This window comes from Manis javanica, chromosome 11 (genome assembly GCF_040802235.1).
Source record: "Manis javanica isolate MJ-LG chromosome 11, MJ_LKY, whole genome shotgun sequence".
Taxonomy (NCBI): Eukaryota; Metazoa; Chordata; class Mammalia; order Pholidota; family Manidae; genus Manis; species Manis javanica.
The window spans coordinates 4,146,579-4,165,251 of record NC_133166.1 but is presented as its reverse complement, the minus strand read 5'-3'; the positions used below and the strand labels follow the sequence as shown (position 1 = coordinate 4,165,251).

General features: G+C 39.7%; 2 protein-coding genes across 3 annotated transcripts in view; both read left to right on the top strand.

Moving 5' to 3' along the window:
• Positions 1-430: 430 nt before the first annotated feature.
• On the top strand, positions 431-13,474 carry C11H11orf97 (chromosome 11 C11orf97 homolog). 2 transcript variants are annotated; one of them, XM_037010987.2, is made up of 5 exons: positions 431-929; positions 4,785-4,889; positions 10,352-10,477; positions 12,152-12,219; positions 12,554-13,474. In XM_037010987.2, exons 1-4 carry the CDS (start codon positions 782-784, stop codon positions 12,172-12,174), a joined length of 402 nt encoding a protein of 133 aa, XP_036866882.1. In that variant the 5' UTR covers positions 431-781; the 3' UTR covers positions 12,175-12,219; positions 12,554-13,474. The 2 variants fall into 2 exon arrangements, with proteins under 2 accessions (XP_036866882.1, XP_036866883.1); XM_037010988.2 differs by lacking the exon at positions 12,152-12,219 and having other exon boundaries at positions 450-929; positions 12,554-13,440.
• PIWIL4 (piwi like RNA-mediated gene silencing 4) overlaps positions 907-18,673 on the top strand; it is a 74,508-nt gene continuing 56,741 nt past the window's right edge. The window contains exons 1-2 of the mRNA XM_073215835.1: positions 907-929; positions 4,785-4,889. Of these exons, the coding sequence (XP_073071936.1) occupies positions 4,860-4,889 (30 nt within the window). The 5' untranslated portion in view covers positions 907-929; positions 4,785-4,859. The remainder of the gene's footprint in view (positions 930-4,784; positions 4,890-18,673) is intronic.

Genomic DNA, 18,673 nt, shown 5'->3' with positions numbered 1-18,673 from the left:
TAACACTGGAAATGAACTATATCCTTAATATCCCCAGCAAGAATATATTGAGTCCATGATATAAGGCCAAGATGTTAAAAAGTAACCAGAGAGCTCTGGAAAATTAAAAGCATGATGGCAGAAGTGAAAAATGGAATGTTTAGAAAATAATGTTGAGGAAATTTCCCAGGAAATAATATAGAGCTATAAAATAGTTCAGAAAATTAGGGGACAAATGAGCTCTAACAAATAACAGGTGTGCCAGAAAGAACAAAGAAAAGAAACTGCAATAAAATAATTCCAGTAAAATTCTCTAGGATGAAGGACATTCGTTTCTTGATTGAGTTGTGTGTGTGGAAGGAGGGGGCCGGGACACGACAAGCTTGTGTGAAGCAGCGACCTGATCTGGGACTCACCTGTGCAGTGCCTGCTCCCGTCCCTACCTATTGCAGGTATGAACAACTCTTTGGGCTTTGGGACCCGGCTTTTCTGAGTTCAGACTCCAGCTGTGCACTTCCTAGCCGTGCGACCTCAGAAAATTTCCGGAGCCTTTTCTGGATCTCAGGTTCCCTATGTGGGCGTAGGAAAGGCTCTCCAGCGAAGCTGGCATGAGACACAAACGAGGGATGAAGCGGAAGGCCTTTGCATTGGCGCTAAACAATCGCAGCCCCGGGCGCGCGGCACACCTGGGGCCTGGGAGCTGCGCGCTGAGCGCGTCCGCGGGCGGGAGCGTCCGCAGTCACCGAGGCAACCGGGGACGCCTCGCGATCCGGGCCGCGTGCGGCAGAGCGGAGGAGGCTGCATGAGGCTGGAAGACTCGGTGGTGGCGACCGCGGGCCCGGCGCCTGAGACGGGCCGCGGCGGGGAGCAGCCTCGGCCGCCCGCGGGGCAGGGGTGCGGGGCGCGAGGGGAGCCCGGCGGCGGCGGCCCGCAGGATTCCTGCCAACAGCGTGAGTTCCCCTCCGGCCGCCGACCGCTCGCCGTGGAGAGCGGGTGATGCGGGAACGGTGAAGCCGAGTCGGGGGGTGGGGGGCACCGGCTGCTGCCGCGCGGGCCGGAGGGAGCGGGTGGAGCTGCTGTGCTTGGCGGCGACGGCGACCGCACTGTGGCAAAAAGCAGACAAGCCGTCCTTCAAATAGGTATCTGGGCCCAGGGAGCCTCCAACTGCATTGCCCGGGAAGGTACTGAAAAAAATTTGTATGTGTGCATATATAAATTTATAAAAATATATAATTACAAAATATGTTACATGTAATATAGAAATTTAAAATTTATATAATAACGTAAATTGATAAGATATATAAATACATTTTATACACACACACATACGAAAATACGTAGATCATTTTTGCCAATTCCTTCATTTCACAGACCAGGAAACTGACGTCTTAACTAAAGTAAAGAAAGTGACTTGTCTGTGGCCACTCAGTGCTGGAGAAATTCCTAAAACACTTCAACTCCCATTCCATTATGGTCCCTCAATCCATAAATTATTACCTGATCCTTTTAGAATTTCACACTATTGGCTACATTTTAACACACTACTGTTTCTGCCCTGTCCTGCCAAACGCACAAACAATATTAATGTAAGTAAATACAGTTCGGGTTCGCAGTCACAACCAACTCAGTTGAAATTTGAGTCCGCGCCAGGTTGCAGCGTTCATCCATATTGTTCCACGAATTTACAGGTATTTCACAGTCCCTGCTCCCCACAGGTCTGCAGGAGGTGCTAAGGAATGATGCTGCTGAAAATAATAGACCATAGAGGACCTAGAGCGGTTTGCAGCCCTTCTGCAGAGCGCCTCGTTGATTGCCTCTCTAGAGAGCAGCCTACGCTTCTCCAGGCTCCCCGGAGGGAGGGTTGCGGTGAAGGGCTCAGCTCCTGTCCCTGCTCCCTCCAGACTTCATCAAGGAGTGGCAGAACGTCCTGTCGAAAGAGCCTCTTCCCTGAGCATCAACCCCAATGATTGATTATAATATCTCATTCTTTTTCTTATTATCAACAACATGCAGAGGTCTTAGAGCAACTAAATTCAGTCTAACTATTCAGTATATTTAAGTAATTTCCTTACTCCGACTTAAAATTCTACCTGAAAATTTCCCCATTAAAGATGTTAAGCATTAAAGGTTTTTTATTCTTGTGGCTATAGGAATAAAAGGTGGAATTTATCATTCATCATTTCAACAAATATTGCGTCCTTACTCTATGCCAGGCATTGGGCAAGTTTCAGGGACATGGGAAATGAATTAAGGCAGCTTTGCAAACTTTCAGGAACTCACAAAGTCAGGTTGGGGTTCCTGATGTAGAGTTCCTGTCTCAGCCTCCCTGAGAACCTCCTATTAGGGCCTCAGCCTGAATAGAGACAGACTGTTCCCACCAACACTAAGTGTCCATTCAATTTTCAAATGTTTTGTGGTAAGGTCTTTAGTCTCTCTACACCTTCTATTCCCTAATCACAGATTTGCTCTCAAATATAAAGTGTGGTCCTTTCCCACTAAAACATCCTTGAATTGTATAAAGGTAGCTATTTGAGCACCCATTATATCTTTCACAGACTTCAGTGTTACTTTAAGATATTTTGCAGCACTTTTTCGCTATGCTGGCTGAACCTCTTCCAACATTCTCCAGCCTATTAAGCACTGAATCCAGTATTCTAAGTACAATCAGCTGAGTATAGTGTGGTGGGATAATAACCTTCCTTGATCCAAACATTGTAAATATGAATAATATACCTGCCCATAGGTATGAGGAAGAAAGATAATATACATAAGATGCCTAGGACATGGTAGCCCTCAATAAATTGTTGCATTTGTTATTAGCTCTTAATAAAGGAAAGCAATTTAGTCTAGAATGATTGCTTTTAGCAGTCTTTAACACTTAGTGATCACTTCTCCTCATTGTCTGTACTCACCAGCCAACTGTTGACCAATCCACTCAAAATTTTGAAGAGCAACATTAAGTTGCTATGTGAGTTTGTAGAAATTTTCATTTTTCTCTCCCTTCCTTCCTTCCTCCCCACACCCACCCCCACCACTTCTTTCTTTTCTGGAGCAGAAAATATTTGCTTACACTACCTCTTTACTACACTCGCCTTTTTCACAGTTCCTCAAAACCTGCAGTGATTTCCTCTGTAAATTCTCATAGCAGCAGAGCTGAAATCTGTCAAGGGACTTGAAGTTAGAACCGGTGATCTGTTCCTCTCTACTGACCTGTTATAGGATTTTCTTCCTTCTTTGCCACATTTCTTAAACCTTGTTCTTCCTGAAGATCATGATTTAACCAAAAAAGTTTAAACCAAAATTAAGCTTGAGAAATGCTGACCCCATCTCTCATTCACATGACTTGTCACTTTTGGGAAACAAGAATGAGACCCAGAAAGTATCTAACTCTACCTTGTCTGTGTCTGAGGGTGTGTTTGGTTCTTTGTGACCAGGAATGACCCAGGGCTAGAGCCAGAAGCAGCAGGTCTCTTGTCCATTTGGGACCAGTCTGCACAAAAGTCAAATTTATTCACTTGCTTTCCTTATTGGTTAGTCTGGAAAAGATGAGGCACCTGCCACATCTTTGTGAGTTTGAAGTCAAATCTTAAATAGCTAAAATATTTGGTTGTTTAGGTTTCCACGGTTCCTTGAATTGAGTTTTTGAATACTAAGACTTGAACTGCTGGTTCCTGCCACTCACAAAGCTACATTGTCAGACATGTACACAGAATAGCCTTTGATCTCTGTTTAATTTAATAATGCTTGGTTCTCTTTGAACACACACTTGTTGAGCATCTATTACACCAAGCTCTGTTCTAGAACTGATGAACTGAACAGATAAATCCCTGCCCTCATATTATTTACAGTCTGGTAAGGAAGATATATATTAAACTACTAGTTACATAAATATTGTATATAAAGTAAATTAAGCCATATATAAATTGCAATAAAGGAAAGAAAAGAGGAGACTACTATGAGAAAAAGGAATCAGGGAAATCTCAAGATTGTAGAGTCAGGTAAAGTTTCCCTAAAGAACTGACATTGAAGCCTAGACTTGAAATTTGAGCAGAAGTTACCCTGTCAGAAATACTAGGAGAAAAGCAGTGGAGGCAGAGAAAACAGAATGTACAAACACTTTGATGTAGGATTGGGCAGCAGGGCCATGATAGGGTCAGAGAGCAAGAGAGAGGGGCTAACAGGAGAGACTGGAGAGACAGATCGGATCAGATAGCACTGAGCTGTCTGGGGTGAGCAGAAGAAATGTAGCTAAGTTACTTAAAACAAATAATCCAGTCCTCCACTATAGCAGTGATGTCTATAGGGCCAAGTTTAGGGGGCAGGAAAAGGTCATATGTCTTTAAGTGGATCACTACAATTCAGGTTTAATCTCTAAAAAATAAGATTAAATAATGCTGAGGCTATTCTATGGTATGCATCTGGATTTTAAGCTCCATGCACAGATCTGTCTTATTGCTGTGTCCTCTGCCCCTAGCCAAATGCCTGGCCCAGGGTAAGTCTTTAACAATAAGAATTTGTGGAATCAATGAAAGTTTTCTTGAAGAAAAACTCCATTTATTTCTTCACACCTAAAAGAAGTATCTGAAATACTCTAAGAAGTCAAGAATTATATGAAAATGTGAAGTCCCCAAAGAACCAAAAGTTACAGCAGAAGAGATTGTTCCAAATAGGGTCTGCAGGACGAGTCACCTGCTATTTGTAAGGAAGACTGTGTCTTTTTAAAATTGTTATTCATGTAGGTATAATGACTAGAAGATTGGGCAGAATTTCTGATAATGTAACCAATTTTGTTAATGTCTTTCTAGGGAAGAAGTTTTTATACTGTGAGCCACATAAGAGAATTAAGGAAGTACTGGAAGAAGAGCTTTATATTAAGAGAGATGAATGCCACATTAAAAATCCACCTACAGGTAATCTCAGTGACAGAGGAGGGGTATTTGGAAAATGATATGAAATTGCTATTTGATGGCATAGTGATTATTTTATTTATTACAAAACCATAACTATCAAAGTTAAAAATGGGTCCTGGGGAAATTCTTGAGCTAATTTTATAATTATTTTACCCATATCCAAGTAAACTATTATATTTAGGGTTAAAAATGAGCTAATCATACATTTCTGGTCAAGCTATTTCTGTTTAATGACAAGCAGAATTTTTGTCCAAGTGCTTGAGAAGCTCTTCTTTAATCTTTATCGATATAGGTATGGGCAATAATATATTTCCCATAGATTTCATCAGAATTGCCTGGGAGCCTGTTAAAAGCAGATTGCTGGGTTCCATCGCTAGAGTAACTGGCTCAGTAGGTATGGGTGGTCCCCAAGAATTTACATGTCTATCAAGTTCATAGATCATGTTTATGCTGATGGTCCAGGGACCCCACTTTGCAAATCACTGACCCATAAGAATCTGGGTCATTAAATAGGTCATCATCCAAGGATTTTATTGCACATACACAGTGTATGAGTTGTACGGTCTGGGCATCGATAGCTCTCACTGATGGTTCATTTGATAAAAGATATGTGCTGTGGAAGCCCCTAAATCCCTTACAGATGTTATTTTGAAACTGGTGGAGCCCTCATTTTCATGGTTCCTTCTCAATGATGACCACCTGCATAAATCATGCTCTTTAAATCAGCAGCTTTTTATTGCATTGTGGTATCAGCATTGCTAAAAGAAATAACTGTAAGATATGGCTCCTAAACTCAGGGAACTGGACATCTTCTGAGGAGGGTCGTTGAACACCCAGCAGCTAAGACACAAATTCTCTAAGGATTCCTAAAGCAGATGCTGCATGCCCAGGGTGCATCATTTCAGATTCCAGGACATATTTTCCCACTTTATAGTTCAAAACCAGCCATAGAAACACCTTCAAGCCTTCTTGTATTGTCTATTCTTACAAAAGGAGAGACCAGCAAAATGACCAATTTTGTTCATATGGTTTCTTGAAGGAAAGTTCAAAGTTTAATTTGAACTGTGTGAATGGATGCAGAATGACCTACTGAACTGTTTCTCCAAAACCAAGCCTACGTGTACTATTTCCCTAGTGGTTTGGGAAAAAATTGTTAAGTCTATACTACTATATTTGGGGTTTACATTCATTTATACTTATAAATTCACAATTTATATACTAGTTGGATGTATTATTCTAAGAATACAGTAATATTAGTTATCTGATTATAGGATAGTCTGATTATGCACTTACTTAAAGCGTAACTTTGGACAGCAAAAACTTTGCAAAATTTGCGTAAAAATTCAAACTAACCCAACCAATGCATACATAGCTACACAAATATGCTTGGATATATGTCTTGGAATCCCTATAATTTAGACAGACTTACGGGTATCTAAAAAAATAGTATCCTGAATACAATCTAAGAAAGTCTCAGTGATTAGGAAATATTATTCGGTTTATAAAAATTCATTTTTCCAAGCAGTCTTTTCTAATATCCCTCATATAAAATGGAGAATGCCTGGACATTTATAATGTCCACCAGAGGTCGCACAGAGGTGCTGTTTTAGCCTAGAAAAATCTTTCAAAGCTGAAAATAGATTTTGTCAGTTTACGTTTTAAAGGGGCTCTACTTATGAAAACAGAGATACTATCTTTTTTTTTTTTTTTGGTTTTCTTCCTCTTCTTTTTTTAATGGCTGCAAGCCCAGTGTCTGGCCACAACAGGGAATGAGCACCTAGAGAGGGTGCCACTCTGCCAACTTCATCTCAGAGGGTTGGCAGCCCTGGGCGAGCCACTGGATCTTGTAGTGCAGGGTTTTCAGTAACAAACTCCGTTCAGTATATAATGAAAGCTATGACTTCCCTTCCTGGAACTTCTGCTTGTCACATACACCCAGAATTCTACAAACAACTTTTAAGAATTTGTTTAGCTTCTGTAACAGCCACGTACAGATGTTAAGAGTAAGTGCATTTAACCCACTGTCTCCACTTTCTTTTGTCATTTGCTTCTTCACTCATTCCAGTTAGGCTTTTGCTTCCATGAATCCAGGGAAACTGTTCTTTTTCAGACTGCAAAGGACCTTCCTCTTCAAGGTCAAAGCCAATGACCTTGAAGGTCAAATACAATCCACAAACTCATCAAACTCAACTTCTCTGTACATCTGATGTAATTGTTTACTCCTTCCTTTTGTAAAGATATTCTCAATTTAGCCTCCAGGTCACCATGTGCCAGTCTACTGGTTTCGTTGTTTTCTCTGCTGATTTTCCTTCTTCCTAGTCTCTAAACTTTGGAAAACTCAGCCACAAGCCCTCTTCTCTGTCTGCACTCACTCCTTGGATGATCACATCTAGACCTGTGTGCTAATGAATCCAAAGTCTACCTCCTCCTGGCCTCTGTCTGCCCCCTCAAATCCCAAAGCCTGCTTCACTTTGCACTTGGATGTCTAATGTGCCCCTTAAACTTAACATGTCCAGAACAGAACACTCATCCTATACCCCAGCTTTTAAAATCCTCCTCTTCAACAGGTCTTCCCCATCTCAAGAAGCGGTACTGCTAAATTCACTCTGTTGATTAGGCCAAACACCTAGAAGTCAAATCCTCAAACTTCATATCTAGTCCATCAGCCAATCCTGCTGAATCTACATTCGAAATGCTTCTTAATTTCATGTTTTAAAATTGCAAGAGCTTTTGTGTTTTTCTGGCTAAAACCTTCAACCATTATAGTCATCATAAAAAATTTGACTTCTGAAGCTTACTGGTTTCCTCTTACACGTATTCTCCTTTCTCAGTGAATTTGAAAAATGTCCTGCCAAATCCATTAATTTGTGTCTACTTGTGCCTTACTGTACATAAAATTAATTACAGCTTATTTATTGTGTTTAGTACCAATTTAGAAAATGTAAAATGTTGCTCAGCAAGTGTGGGTATGTTTGTTATTCATTAATTCATTCAACAAAAATGTTTTGTGTACCTACAAAATACAAGGAATGTACTATGCACCAAATGCATGTCAAGATAATGACAGCACTTAGAAGTCCCCAAACATGCACTGAAATTACTTAAATTTTTTTTCTTCTGGTCAAATCTCTACCCATGTTTACACAAAAGAAACATCAACGATATGGCTCTACACTGGCTTCTCAAGCTCTAATGTTCTTTTTCACAGTCCAGAGACAGCTGAAGGGAATGAAAATATTTGTAAAGAGTGAGCTTACCTTCCCTGAGAAAGCAGGCGAGGTCACACTGGCTGAAATTTCCAGCACAAGGGCATGGCCTAAGTTACTTTAAAATTCAGGATAAAAATACACCTCAAAAGGTCTCTGAGTATAAGGGGACTGAGGGCATGAGAAGGGAAGAGAGAAGAATCTGTAGGAGATTATGAGTTTCAGGAAAGGATTTAGCTCCTCTTAGCTGCCCTTTGCTTTTCCAGGATAAGCGTGCGAACACGGAGGTCTCTCTGGCCCTGCTTCCGTTTTGTGCCCCTTCCTCCTCCTGGAATGCACATGCCCAGAGCTGGGGGAAATGGATTTCTCTTCAAAGAAGCAGCTGCTTCAAAGGGCATCTGTGCTGCTTTCCAGACTTCTTTCTCTCCAGTTGAACATACCAGCTTCTGTAACTTCCTCATCTCAACTTCATATCAAATCAAAGCAGTTCTGTTTTTTCCAGCAGCCTCTATCCCTGAGTACAGTAAACACTTATGCATAAAGATTTGAGTTATTTTTCATGCATTTCTGAACATCTGCTCTTACATTTCAGGTATTGTCTGTATTACCTTGTAAACTTCCAGCTATTCCTTTGATTGCATCTGACATTAGACACATATGATTCTTCCAACTTAATGTGGGCTTTCTACATAGTTCGGCCTCCCAATTTGAAAGCGCTTTCCGTTTGCCAGAATTTCCCACAACGTGAAACAAATCTGAATCTGTTTTCTTGGTCTCTTACCAGGTGTCACGCACAGGGGGTATTTATTAAATGTTTGTGGCCTCCTAAATCTGAAAGTGTATAATGAGAGGTTGGGGAGCAGTTTTTTTCTATCTCTGGACAAGATAGAAAAAGAGGAAAGTAGGTGGAACTGGGTAGGGGGAAGATTCAGGTTAGATATAAGGAACAGATGCAACTTTGTCTTTCTGTATTAACAGAAGGACACTGTGGAGTCTTCCTTGAAAGTCTTTGAAGAAAAGGGAAGAAACTAATCTTGACAAATAGCTTCAGCTACTTTGTACAGGAGTGGGGAGGGAGAGGTACATATTGACATTGAACTTGGTGAGTTAGCTCGTTGACTGTGCCTCTCCAGAGGGAATCTGAGTCCATGCTTAGATAGGAAAATTGTTGTTCTGTACAAATTAATAGCTACCATTTATTGAACACAAAGCACTTTATGTCCATTTCATTCAAATCTTGTAATAATCCTTCAAGGTAAATATTATTATCCTTATTTTAAGATAAGGAAACTGAGACATAGTGACTTAAATAACTTACCTGAAGTCATACAGCTGGTAGGTGGTGGAGCAGGGACTGAAACCCAGGTGTCCTCTGACCCCACGGCTGTGTCCCAATCGTGGCATCATACAGAATCCTGTAGGGAGGGGTCAAATGTCAGTGCTGATTCCAGTGGGCAGCCTTGGCTCTGTGGACAATATTGGCACTGAAATTTACAGCTTCAGAAATGGGAAAAACAACTTACGGCATGAAACTAAATAACCTTGTTTGCTGTGGGTCACAGTTTTCTGCACAATAAATTTTCACCAAATACTTGTTAATTGATTCTGAAAACCTAAATAAGTGATTTTAGGATATGGAAGACAGCCCAGTGCAATTTATCACTAGATCAATACTTGTTGAATGGTGCCAGGATTTAAGACTATGCTTTGTGCCAAAGTGTAGACTTCATTTTCCAAATATTTTGCTGCGGTGTTTTCTAGTGAGTTTGTTGTTTCTTTCAAGGGGAGATCAAATAGCACCTAGTTCATGGCTTTTAGATGATTGTTGGATGTTTGGGATAAATTAATGTGGTAATTTTGGGTTATATAACCTTTGGAAATAATTGGACTTGTAGGAATAAAATCAGAATTAGGTAAGGTTGACTGAACGAAGTCTGTGTATGAACTATTATTTATTCCTGATCCTTCTATGTTTTGTTATATATATTTCTATATTGACATTTCATGTATTTCTGTAGTCAAAGTTAAATGATCTAAGAGCCCTAGAGGCTTAATTGCCTCAGAAATAATTGAATGAATGAACCAGAATGAAAGCTTAAACAAATGATAAAGACCTTTGGTGGTTTGATTAATCCAACTAAATAAACCTCCTACCCAAATGACTGAAAAAATAATCACCAAGTAAATACTTTAGAAACATTTTGTGCTATGGAGAGAATAAGCTAATAATCATCTTGCTTTTGAAAATATTGACAGTGGCCCTGGAAGGGATCTGGAGCATTAAAAGGAATCTCCCTGTGGGAGGCTTGAAGCCCGGACAGCCAAGCAGAAACAGTTTACTGCCACAAGCCAAGTACTATTCGAGGCATGGAGGGCTGAGAAGTAAGACCCCAATACCCTTCACGTCCACTGAAGGCCCCGAGTGTCCTGAACAATTTATAAACCAGTGGTGTATGCTTTATTTGAAGTTCTCAGTCAAAACTGAATCTTCTTTTCACTTGTTTCTCTGAGGTTACTTTTAGTTTTGCCACATTACCAGGCTGTGGAACTTAAAACAGTTAACAGTTCCATTAAGCAAATTACTCCATGTATACAACAGGAGTTCATACTCTGAGTTATACTCATGTCCTGGTTAAACAGGCCCAAATGCCAGGGCTATAGTAATGCAGGGTTAGGAACCCGGAAGGCAACTACACTCAAGATCCACAAAGATAACAATGTCCTGAAATAATGGTTGATTCAACTCAAGTCTGGGCCACTTGCCCACTGGGGGCTGTTCATTACAACTTTCCACCCAATTTGTCAGGTCCCAATTATAGTTAGTAAATCCATCATTCCCAGAAAACTCACAAAGCAAATTTATTTCAAAGATGAATGATTTTCTAAATGCCATGTTATAAGACTGGTTTGAAAAACAAATTATCTTCATTTGAAGACTTAAAGGCCCCAAAATTTACCACTTCACCAACTAGGGACTTATGATAAAAAGAAATGTTTGATTTTGACCATATTTGTATTACTTTCAGCCATTAAGTACATCAGGAATAAATAACAATTTAGGAGAGGAATTTTTGTGACTCCTGTTCAAGTTTACCCATCCCCACTACCTTCCTAGCAGCTCCCAGCCCTCTATCTATAGCCCATTCAATCCCTGACAGCGATCACATTACAATATGTATCTGTTAGTTATATATCTCAGTTTCATCTCTGTAAGTTACCAGCTGCATTTTGCCCTATGTCTGTAACTATAAGTTACACAAAGCACAACTGATCAATCTGTACAAATCAGACTGAAAACTAAGAATGAGACATTTCTCATTATCAATGAAAAAAATGCAAGCCACAGAAATGTCACAAATGAACAAAATCCATGGATAATTTTCAAAAATTGATCAGTACTAATTCATATACTACAAGAAGCTCTGTGAAGTCAGGAACTGTGTCCCTTCTACCCACCGTGTAGCACAGTGCCGAGTCCAGGAGGAGCTCTATCACTTTTTGTCATGAAAATGACCAAAGAATGAGGAACCAGGGAGTATATGTTGAATGCCTATTATATGTTCAGAATCTTCCTGCTGCTAATCCACAAATTTCTCCCCTTCCACAAAAGTATATAGTTTTCCCTGCTTGAGACTGCGATATTAAACAGGATGCAAACAATAGAGGGAAAAGCATTGGACCTTACTGACTTTACTATGTGAATCATGAAGAGTTCATATATAGTATATACACCTAGAAACTAAGGCTTTCAAAGGGAGGTTTCCCATGGATCAGTATTTTCAGGGACTTCTCCTATAAAGCATACTTCAATTAGATAATTGAGTGAATCCTCACTGTTACCTTCTTCCTATTCACTTTTTTTTTCTCTTTCTCATTATAGTTGTGATTCCTCCAAAACATTGATAAAACATATATTTAACATTTAAATTTAGAACAAAGAGCAGCCAATTGTAATTCTAAAACTTGTTTCTGTAAGGGACTGCAAAGCCTCTACTGCTTTCATCATACTAACAAATTGTATCCATTGGCTTTGCATCGTCTTCTTATGCTTTGCAGTTTTCCTGTTCTGTGGCATGTAACAACAGCAACCAAAAGTTCTCTACCAGTGCTGCTCAAGCTCTAAGGTGCCTACAGATCACCTGGGTGTCTTACTGAAATTCAGATTCTGGTACAGTAGCTCTGGGGTGGGGTCTGAGATTCTGCATTTCCAAGCAGCTCCCAAGTGAAGCCTGTGCTGCTTATCCAGTCACAGTACTGGGAGCAATGAGGGTCTGGCCAACTGAGCAGTGGTTTCTGCAGTTACTTGGATCACATGTGAAAGTATAGCTTTTGCTTTACCAAATGAAGAACTATTGGGAACATTAAATCAAATTTTTAGATTAAAATGGGGTTGGAATTAAAGAGCATTTCCCCTAAGTAAAAACTTACATATTTTGTTCACATATTTCTTTATTCCAGGATAAGATGAATAAATATTTCCATTGAGAAGAAACCTCTTACTCCTGGTGTCTGACAAACAGAGAAGAAACCCAAGTTTGTGTCACAGTTTCTATTTTTAAAGAAATGTATATTAGTCTGTAATTCCTATTATTGGTATTAATTCCTATCTCTAAATTAACTCAAGGTAATTAAAGACCTGAAAAGAATGAGGGAAAATATTATACTTATTTTTTAGTTGCTCCAGTTGGAATACATTGGGCTTCTAATTCAGCCTATTTTATTAAAATATGTGAAGCATAATGAAACCAAGGCATTTTATTGAGTCTTTACTTCAAGGTAAACATTATAAATCATAATCCATCACTATAGTGTAATTATGTTCAGCCATTAAAAAACAACAACGGAAATAAATACAGGTATTTATTTTTGTTAGTGAATGAATGACATAGGTGAAAAGCCTCTGACTGGGAGACAATCATTTTAATGCTCGCCTTGATAGCACTCATCATTTCTCTAGAATTTGTCCATTAAATAGTAAGGAGCAAAGAAATCTAAAAAAGGATTTCACTAATGCTGCTGGCTTAAAAAGAGGTTAAAAAGAAGAAAAAAAAAAAAAGAAGAAAGAAAACAAAACTTTCTTCCTCCCTTCCCCACCAATTGTTAAAAGTAATGAATGCAGTATAGAAAAATTAGAAAATAAAGAAATAAGAAGGAAAAAAATGCATCTGTGATTCAATTGCAAGAAACAACCACTAACAACGTGTTGGCATATTTTCTTTCTTTTTTCCTATGTACATTTTATTTTAAATGTCTGAAACTGCACTGTATATTATATTATTTATTTTAACATATCATATAATTTCCCATTCATTAAAGTATGCCTTTGAATAATTACTTTTAAACATCTTTATATGCTTGTACTAAATTTTTGGACTTCTTTTTTGGGCATTTGGGTTTTTCCAGTTTTCATTTTATATACAACTGTTATGATTTACTTACCCTGCCCCTCCTTAAAAAGTTCTTTTTCCTAGTATTCTGGTTATACATCTTTCATTCTCCTTCCTTTAGGCTAAACTCATCTTAAAACTTCCTCCACTTCAGTTCTCAAATTCGTTTCTCACTCTTAATGTAATAAGTCAAGCCACAAGATTTGTTGATTGGTTATGTCCCTTCCCTACTTAAAAATAACTACACTGTGAAACAGTTAATGATCTCTTAAGTCAAGACCCAAACTTTTCCAGATTTAATATAAAAATTTCCATTTCATTACTGCATGCTAGAACACATCCTACATGTAAGTGATTTCCAGCCACCACCAAGTTTATGGAACTCCCTCATCACAGGCTACTTCAGGACCAGTGTTGTGGTCCTGTGGATGGAAAGATTATTTATTGCGTCAGTCAAGAGATAGAACACCAGAAACTACTTGGAGTTGGATAAAGCATTTACTATTCTTACAAATCTAGAATCTTAAGTTTCTGAAACGTCTTACCATTTTTGCACATATGTTAGGATGCCACACGTATGTTAGGATGCAATCGGTGGGGAGTAGTGGGGAGTATTGACTTTTACTCACTCATTGGAAATGATGTCCTGTTTGCACTTGAGCTGCCACTGTGACTTTACAAACACTCAGGATTTCCTTCCCCACTTCCGCTCTACTCCTACCGGTAAACAAACTCCTCCCTGCTTATTCTCAGCCCTGCTGCCCAGGCGGGATCCTCTGCATCAGCCTCTCCCTTCCTGACCAGCCGCTAATGCCACCAAAGACTGATCTCATGGCACCATTTCTTGGCTGAGGTTTCTGTCCTTATTCCATACTGGAGCCCTCATTTGGCATTTAGATGGTTTCAGTTTTTCACTATTATAAATAATGCTGGCATGAAAAACCCAGGACATGAATCTAGTTGGGAAGCTGTGTAATGGGGCAGTGAAGAACAGAATTTATCTACAAAAGGGAAGAAGTGTGTCCGATTCCACATCTGAAGCAGAAAATTTCCAGGATGAGCTTGGGACATCTTGTACCCAGAAAACTAGAAAGTTTCCAAAGACTAATAGTCCAAAGAAAGAACATAGGACATGAAGGTGATCCTCTGGCCAAGATGGGGAAATTTGAGCATAAAATAATTGACACACATTGAATATAAAATCCACAAGTTCATAAGGATCTTTTTTTAAATGAGAGAAAATGAAGGCGAACAGCAACAGCAAAAGCAAAACCCAGCCTCGCTGAACCCTCATTGAAATAACAAACGCATCAATTTTTACTTAGAAAGGTGGCAGCTGAAAAGAAATAATTACTATTTTACCTTTCTGAACAACTTGTGATTTAAAACATGCCGAATAGCCCTAGCAGATTAAGGAAGTCTTCACTACAAAAGGGCTTCACTTAATAAATGTGGGAAGAATGATAGATTAGTAAAAATCATCTTTTTTACAATCCCCAAAACATTAACTGACTCTTACCATCCATGGATAAAACCGTGAGACAAATGTTTGATGGGAGATGATGCATTGGTGGAGAAGCCTGGGCCAGCACCACCAGAGCCTATTTATTAATCTTGTTAAGAAACAAAATTCAGCTTTGTAAATTTGAGGGTCAAATTGACTTTATGTAATAATTCATGAATGGGGCAACATCACATCTGGTTAACAGAAAAGGAGACCCAAGGAGCTGTGCAAAATGGAAGGCTTTTATATGCAGAAGGGGTTGGAAAAAGGAAGTTCTAATAAAGAGTGGATGTTTCAGGCAAGGTCACCTTTCTTTAGGGGAAGAGCAGGGGTCTATGAGGCAGAATTTCTCCCTAGTGCTGCGTAGGTAATTCTAGATTGATTAAATGCTGTATTTCTGGGAGAGGCTGAAACTGCAACTGGATTCGCTGTTAGGGCTTAGTTTGTTGACAGGGGGCTCATCACAAGTAACCTCATTTGAGGCCTTCATTTCTATTTTTTGACTATATCAGGTGCACCTGATATGACACAACATGCATGCAGCCACCTATGAATATACTTATCAAAAGAGTTTAACCTAATCAAGCCACAGGAAATTTCTGTTTAAAGAAAGTACAGAGACAAGAGGAGTAAGTTAAATGACACCACCAGGAACCAAAGGACAAGTCCAGAATGTGGAACTTTGTACAGAACAATTGATCCAGTTTCTGTACAAGTCAATTGCACAAATTTAAATGTAGGGGGACTTCTTGAGAGAAAGAGACATAAAGATATAACGACAAAATGTATAGACCTTATTGACATACTGATTCAAATAACCCCTGATGAAAAGGTAAATTGGAGACAATTGAGAAAAGTTAAATTTCTAAAATGTACTTTAAAAAATTGGACTGTGTTTTAGAAAATTTCAGGATGATTTTGTCAACTTGCAGCCTGATAATAGCATTGTGGGTATGTAAGAAAATATATTTGTAAAATGCACACTGAATGACGTAGGAGTAAAAATGGCATAAAATATGGGGTTTACTTTAAAATACATCGGAAATAAAAGGTGTTAGGTGAGACATAGGTGGGCAATCTTAATAATTGTTGAATCTTGGTGAAGAGAATTGGGGGCTTATCACTCCACTCTTTCTATTTTTATATATGTTTAAAGTTTTTCATAATAAATTATTGTCAAGTTTTTAGTTTTGATATAACGAAATGTTTGTTTACAGAAATAACAGAATGACTGAGGAAATTCCTTGCTTAGTGATCTGCTGGAAAACAAAACACAGGAGGTAGACACCTCCCCAGAACTGTTCAGCTCACAGACATATTCATTCCTCGGAGAACTACCCCCACCAATCCACTGACCACCACCGGTCTGGGCACTGTTCAAGGCCATAACTAATTTTACCAGGGTAGACACCCGGCCCAAGATAGTCCAGTTGGATTCTTGCTACCAAAGATTTAAAACAGGTTTAAAATCTGCTGGTCAGACTCTGCTGTTGGAGAACTTTGGCACTAGGCAGAACTATATGCCACCAACTGAATCGGAGAAATGCAGAAAGCTTATCTAGGGGGTCTGAGGGTTGGCAGAGAGGAGGAAAATGAAAGAGAATTCTGACGTCTGACAGGGATTTCTGCTCTGTTTTGGTCCCTCCCTCCCAGTCCTCCTCTTGGTCTCTATGAGACCCACTTCTCGTGTGATAGTAAACTTTGTCCGAGGGAGCTCTCCGTCATGGAGTAGCCTTGGGTGCCGGCCATCAAGGTTAGCCACCAGTGAGTGTCAGAGGAGAGCTTGGAAACCACTGGGCATGGAGGACACTCCTGGAGACTGTCCTTTGTTGGAGGGGTCCTTCGGCCATACAGAAGGGTTAAGTCTCTCCTTATCATTTAAGGAGCTTGCTGCCCCTGAATTAGTTTCGCTTTTTTACTATCTTTAATAAAACTCTTTAACTATAAAAAAAGGTCTCTATGAGACTCACTTCTCACATGATAGTAAATTTTGCACCCCACCCTGCCCTTTTTATGTCTAAAGCTGCCTCCAGAAAGTCACTGTAATTGCAACCTAAAGAATCCTTACTAGTACAACTACTCATAGTTTTATCTGGCTTAATTGTAGTGCTTACTTGGCTCAATAGCTTCCTTCTGGTTTATAATTCCACATGCCTATAACTAAAGGACAGAGAGAGAAAACTATTGGATGGGGAGACACATGTCTACTCCTTTCCACTGGAAACTTACAACCCTTTAACCTGAACAACTTCCTTGACTACCTGACAAACCTTACCTACCTAACTGAAGTGTAGATGAGAAAGTTGCAAAATAGGTGCTTGATAGAATTTCTAATTTGACAATGACACTTCATCAATAAAGAAGTGAAAAAGGACAAAGTGACAAGACAGTCAAGGGAATAGAGCTTCTAGAGGCAAACGGACAGAGTTACTGAAGGCCCAACACATCACAATCTCTGACATCAGCCCTTGGACTCTTCAGGTACAGAATTGCTCTAAAGCTGTAGTTCAAATGGGTGTGTTGATGTAATAGCACATCCCACCAGGGAAGAAATGTTTGTCTATTTGTTCAAATATAATAACCTCATGTGCCTGACACATAATTGGCATTCAATAAATGTTACTGCATGAATTTATATCATGTGCAGATTAAGTTAAGCGCAAACAGGACCTGACCCTAATGTAGCCCTGCCAGTGTCAATATAGGACAATTCTCAGTCAAGAAAAACGGAAGTATTTTATCTTTTAAAAGAACACAGCAAATCCTGGAGTCATCATATCAAACTACTCTACTAACAATCCCATTGCTCTTTCTCAAACCGTGGCCTGGGCAGGCGGCAGTGGCGGGGGCCGGGGTGCTGCAAATGGGTGGCCCAATAGCACCTACCTCTTTCATTCACATTGAATTTCTCTCCCATGACTTGAAGGGTTGCTGATATTTCTGTTGTCTTGAATGATCAGGAAATTAAGTCTTTGAATAGAGCTCACACAAGAAAGCTTCCTTTTATGCAAATTCAGTGATGCTGTCAGGATGAGTAGCTCCTACAACACAGTTAGAGAGCCAGGGCAGTGTTTATTCACCTGTCTCTTTCTTCCAAGACCAAATGTTTGTTGAACCATACTGAACATTAGTACAGGTAAATACAGACCACAGGTTCTCTTCAGTGCAGTTGAAAATAATCCTACTAACCAGCATCATTAATGTGATTTCACCCTTATGCATCATGCAAGATTTCTGGGCTGGGGTTTATTTGGTCACAGTCGTGCAAGATTTCTGGGCTGGGGTTTATTTGGCCACAGTAAACTTGACCTGGAACTGTACAATTTGGCTGCCCTGCTTCCTCAGGAATGGATTTTTGGCCTTGCCGTATGAGCAACATGCATCTACCCTTCCATTTTCCACACTTTCCCCAAATCATTTATTGTCACTAATTTTGTTCACTTTAATCCAACAGTTATTTCCTCTTATTGCAAGTGCCTCGGACCTTTGTTAGAGGTAGAATCACAGGAATGAGTTTAATGGAACCCAGTCTGGCCACTGTTCTGTTCCGATTGGCTACTTGAGGGAAATTTACTGTGAAGACAGAATTACCTGACTTCTAGGGAAAATGTATCTTCTCTCCATTTTCTTTTGAGAGGCAGGCCTTGGGTCTGTGTGAGAAGGAGGGTCAGGAAAGGGCAGTCAAGA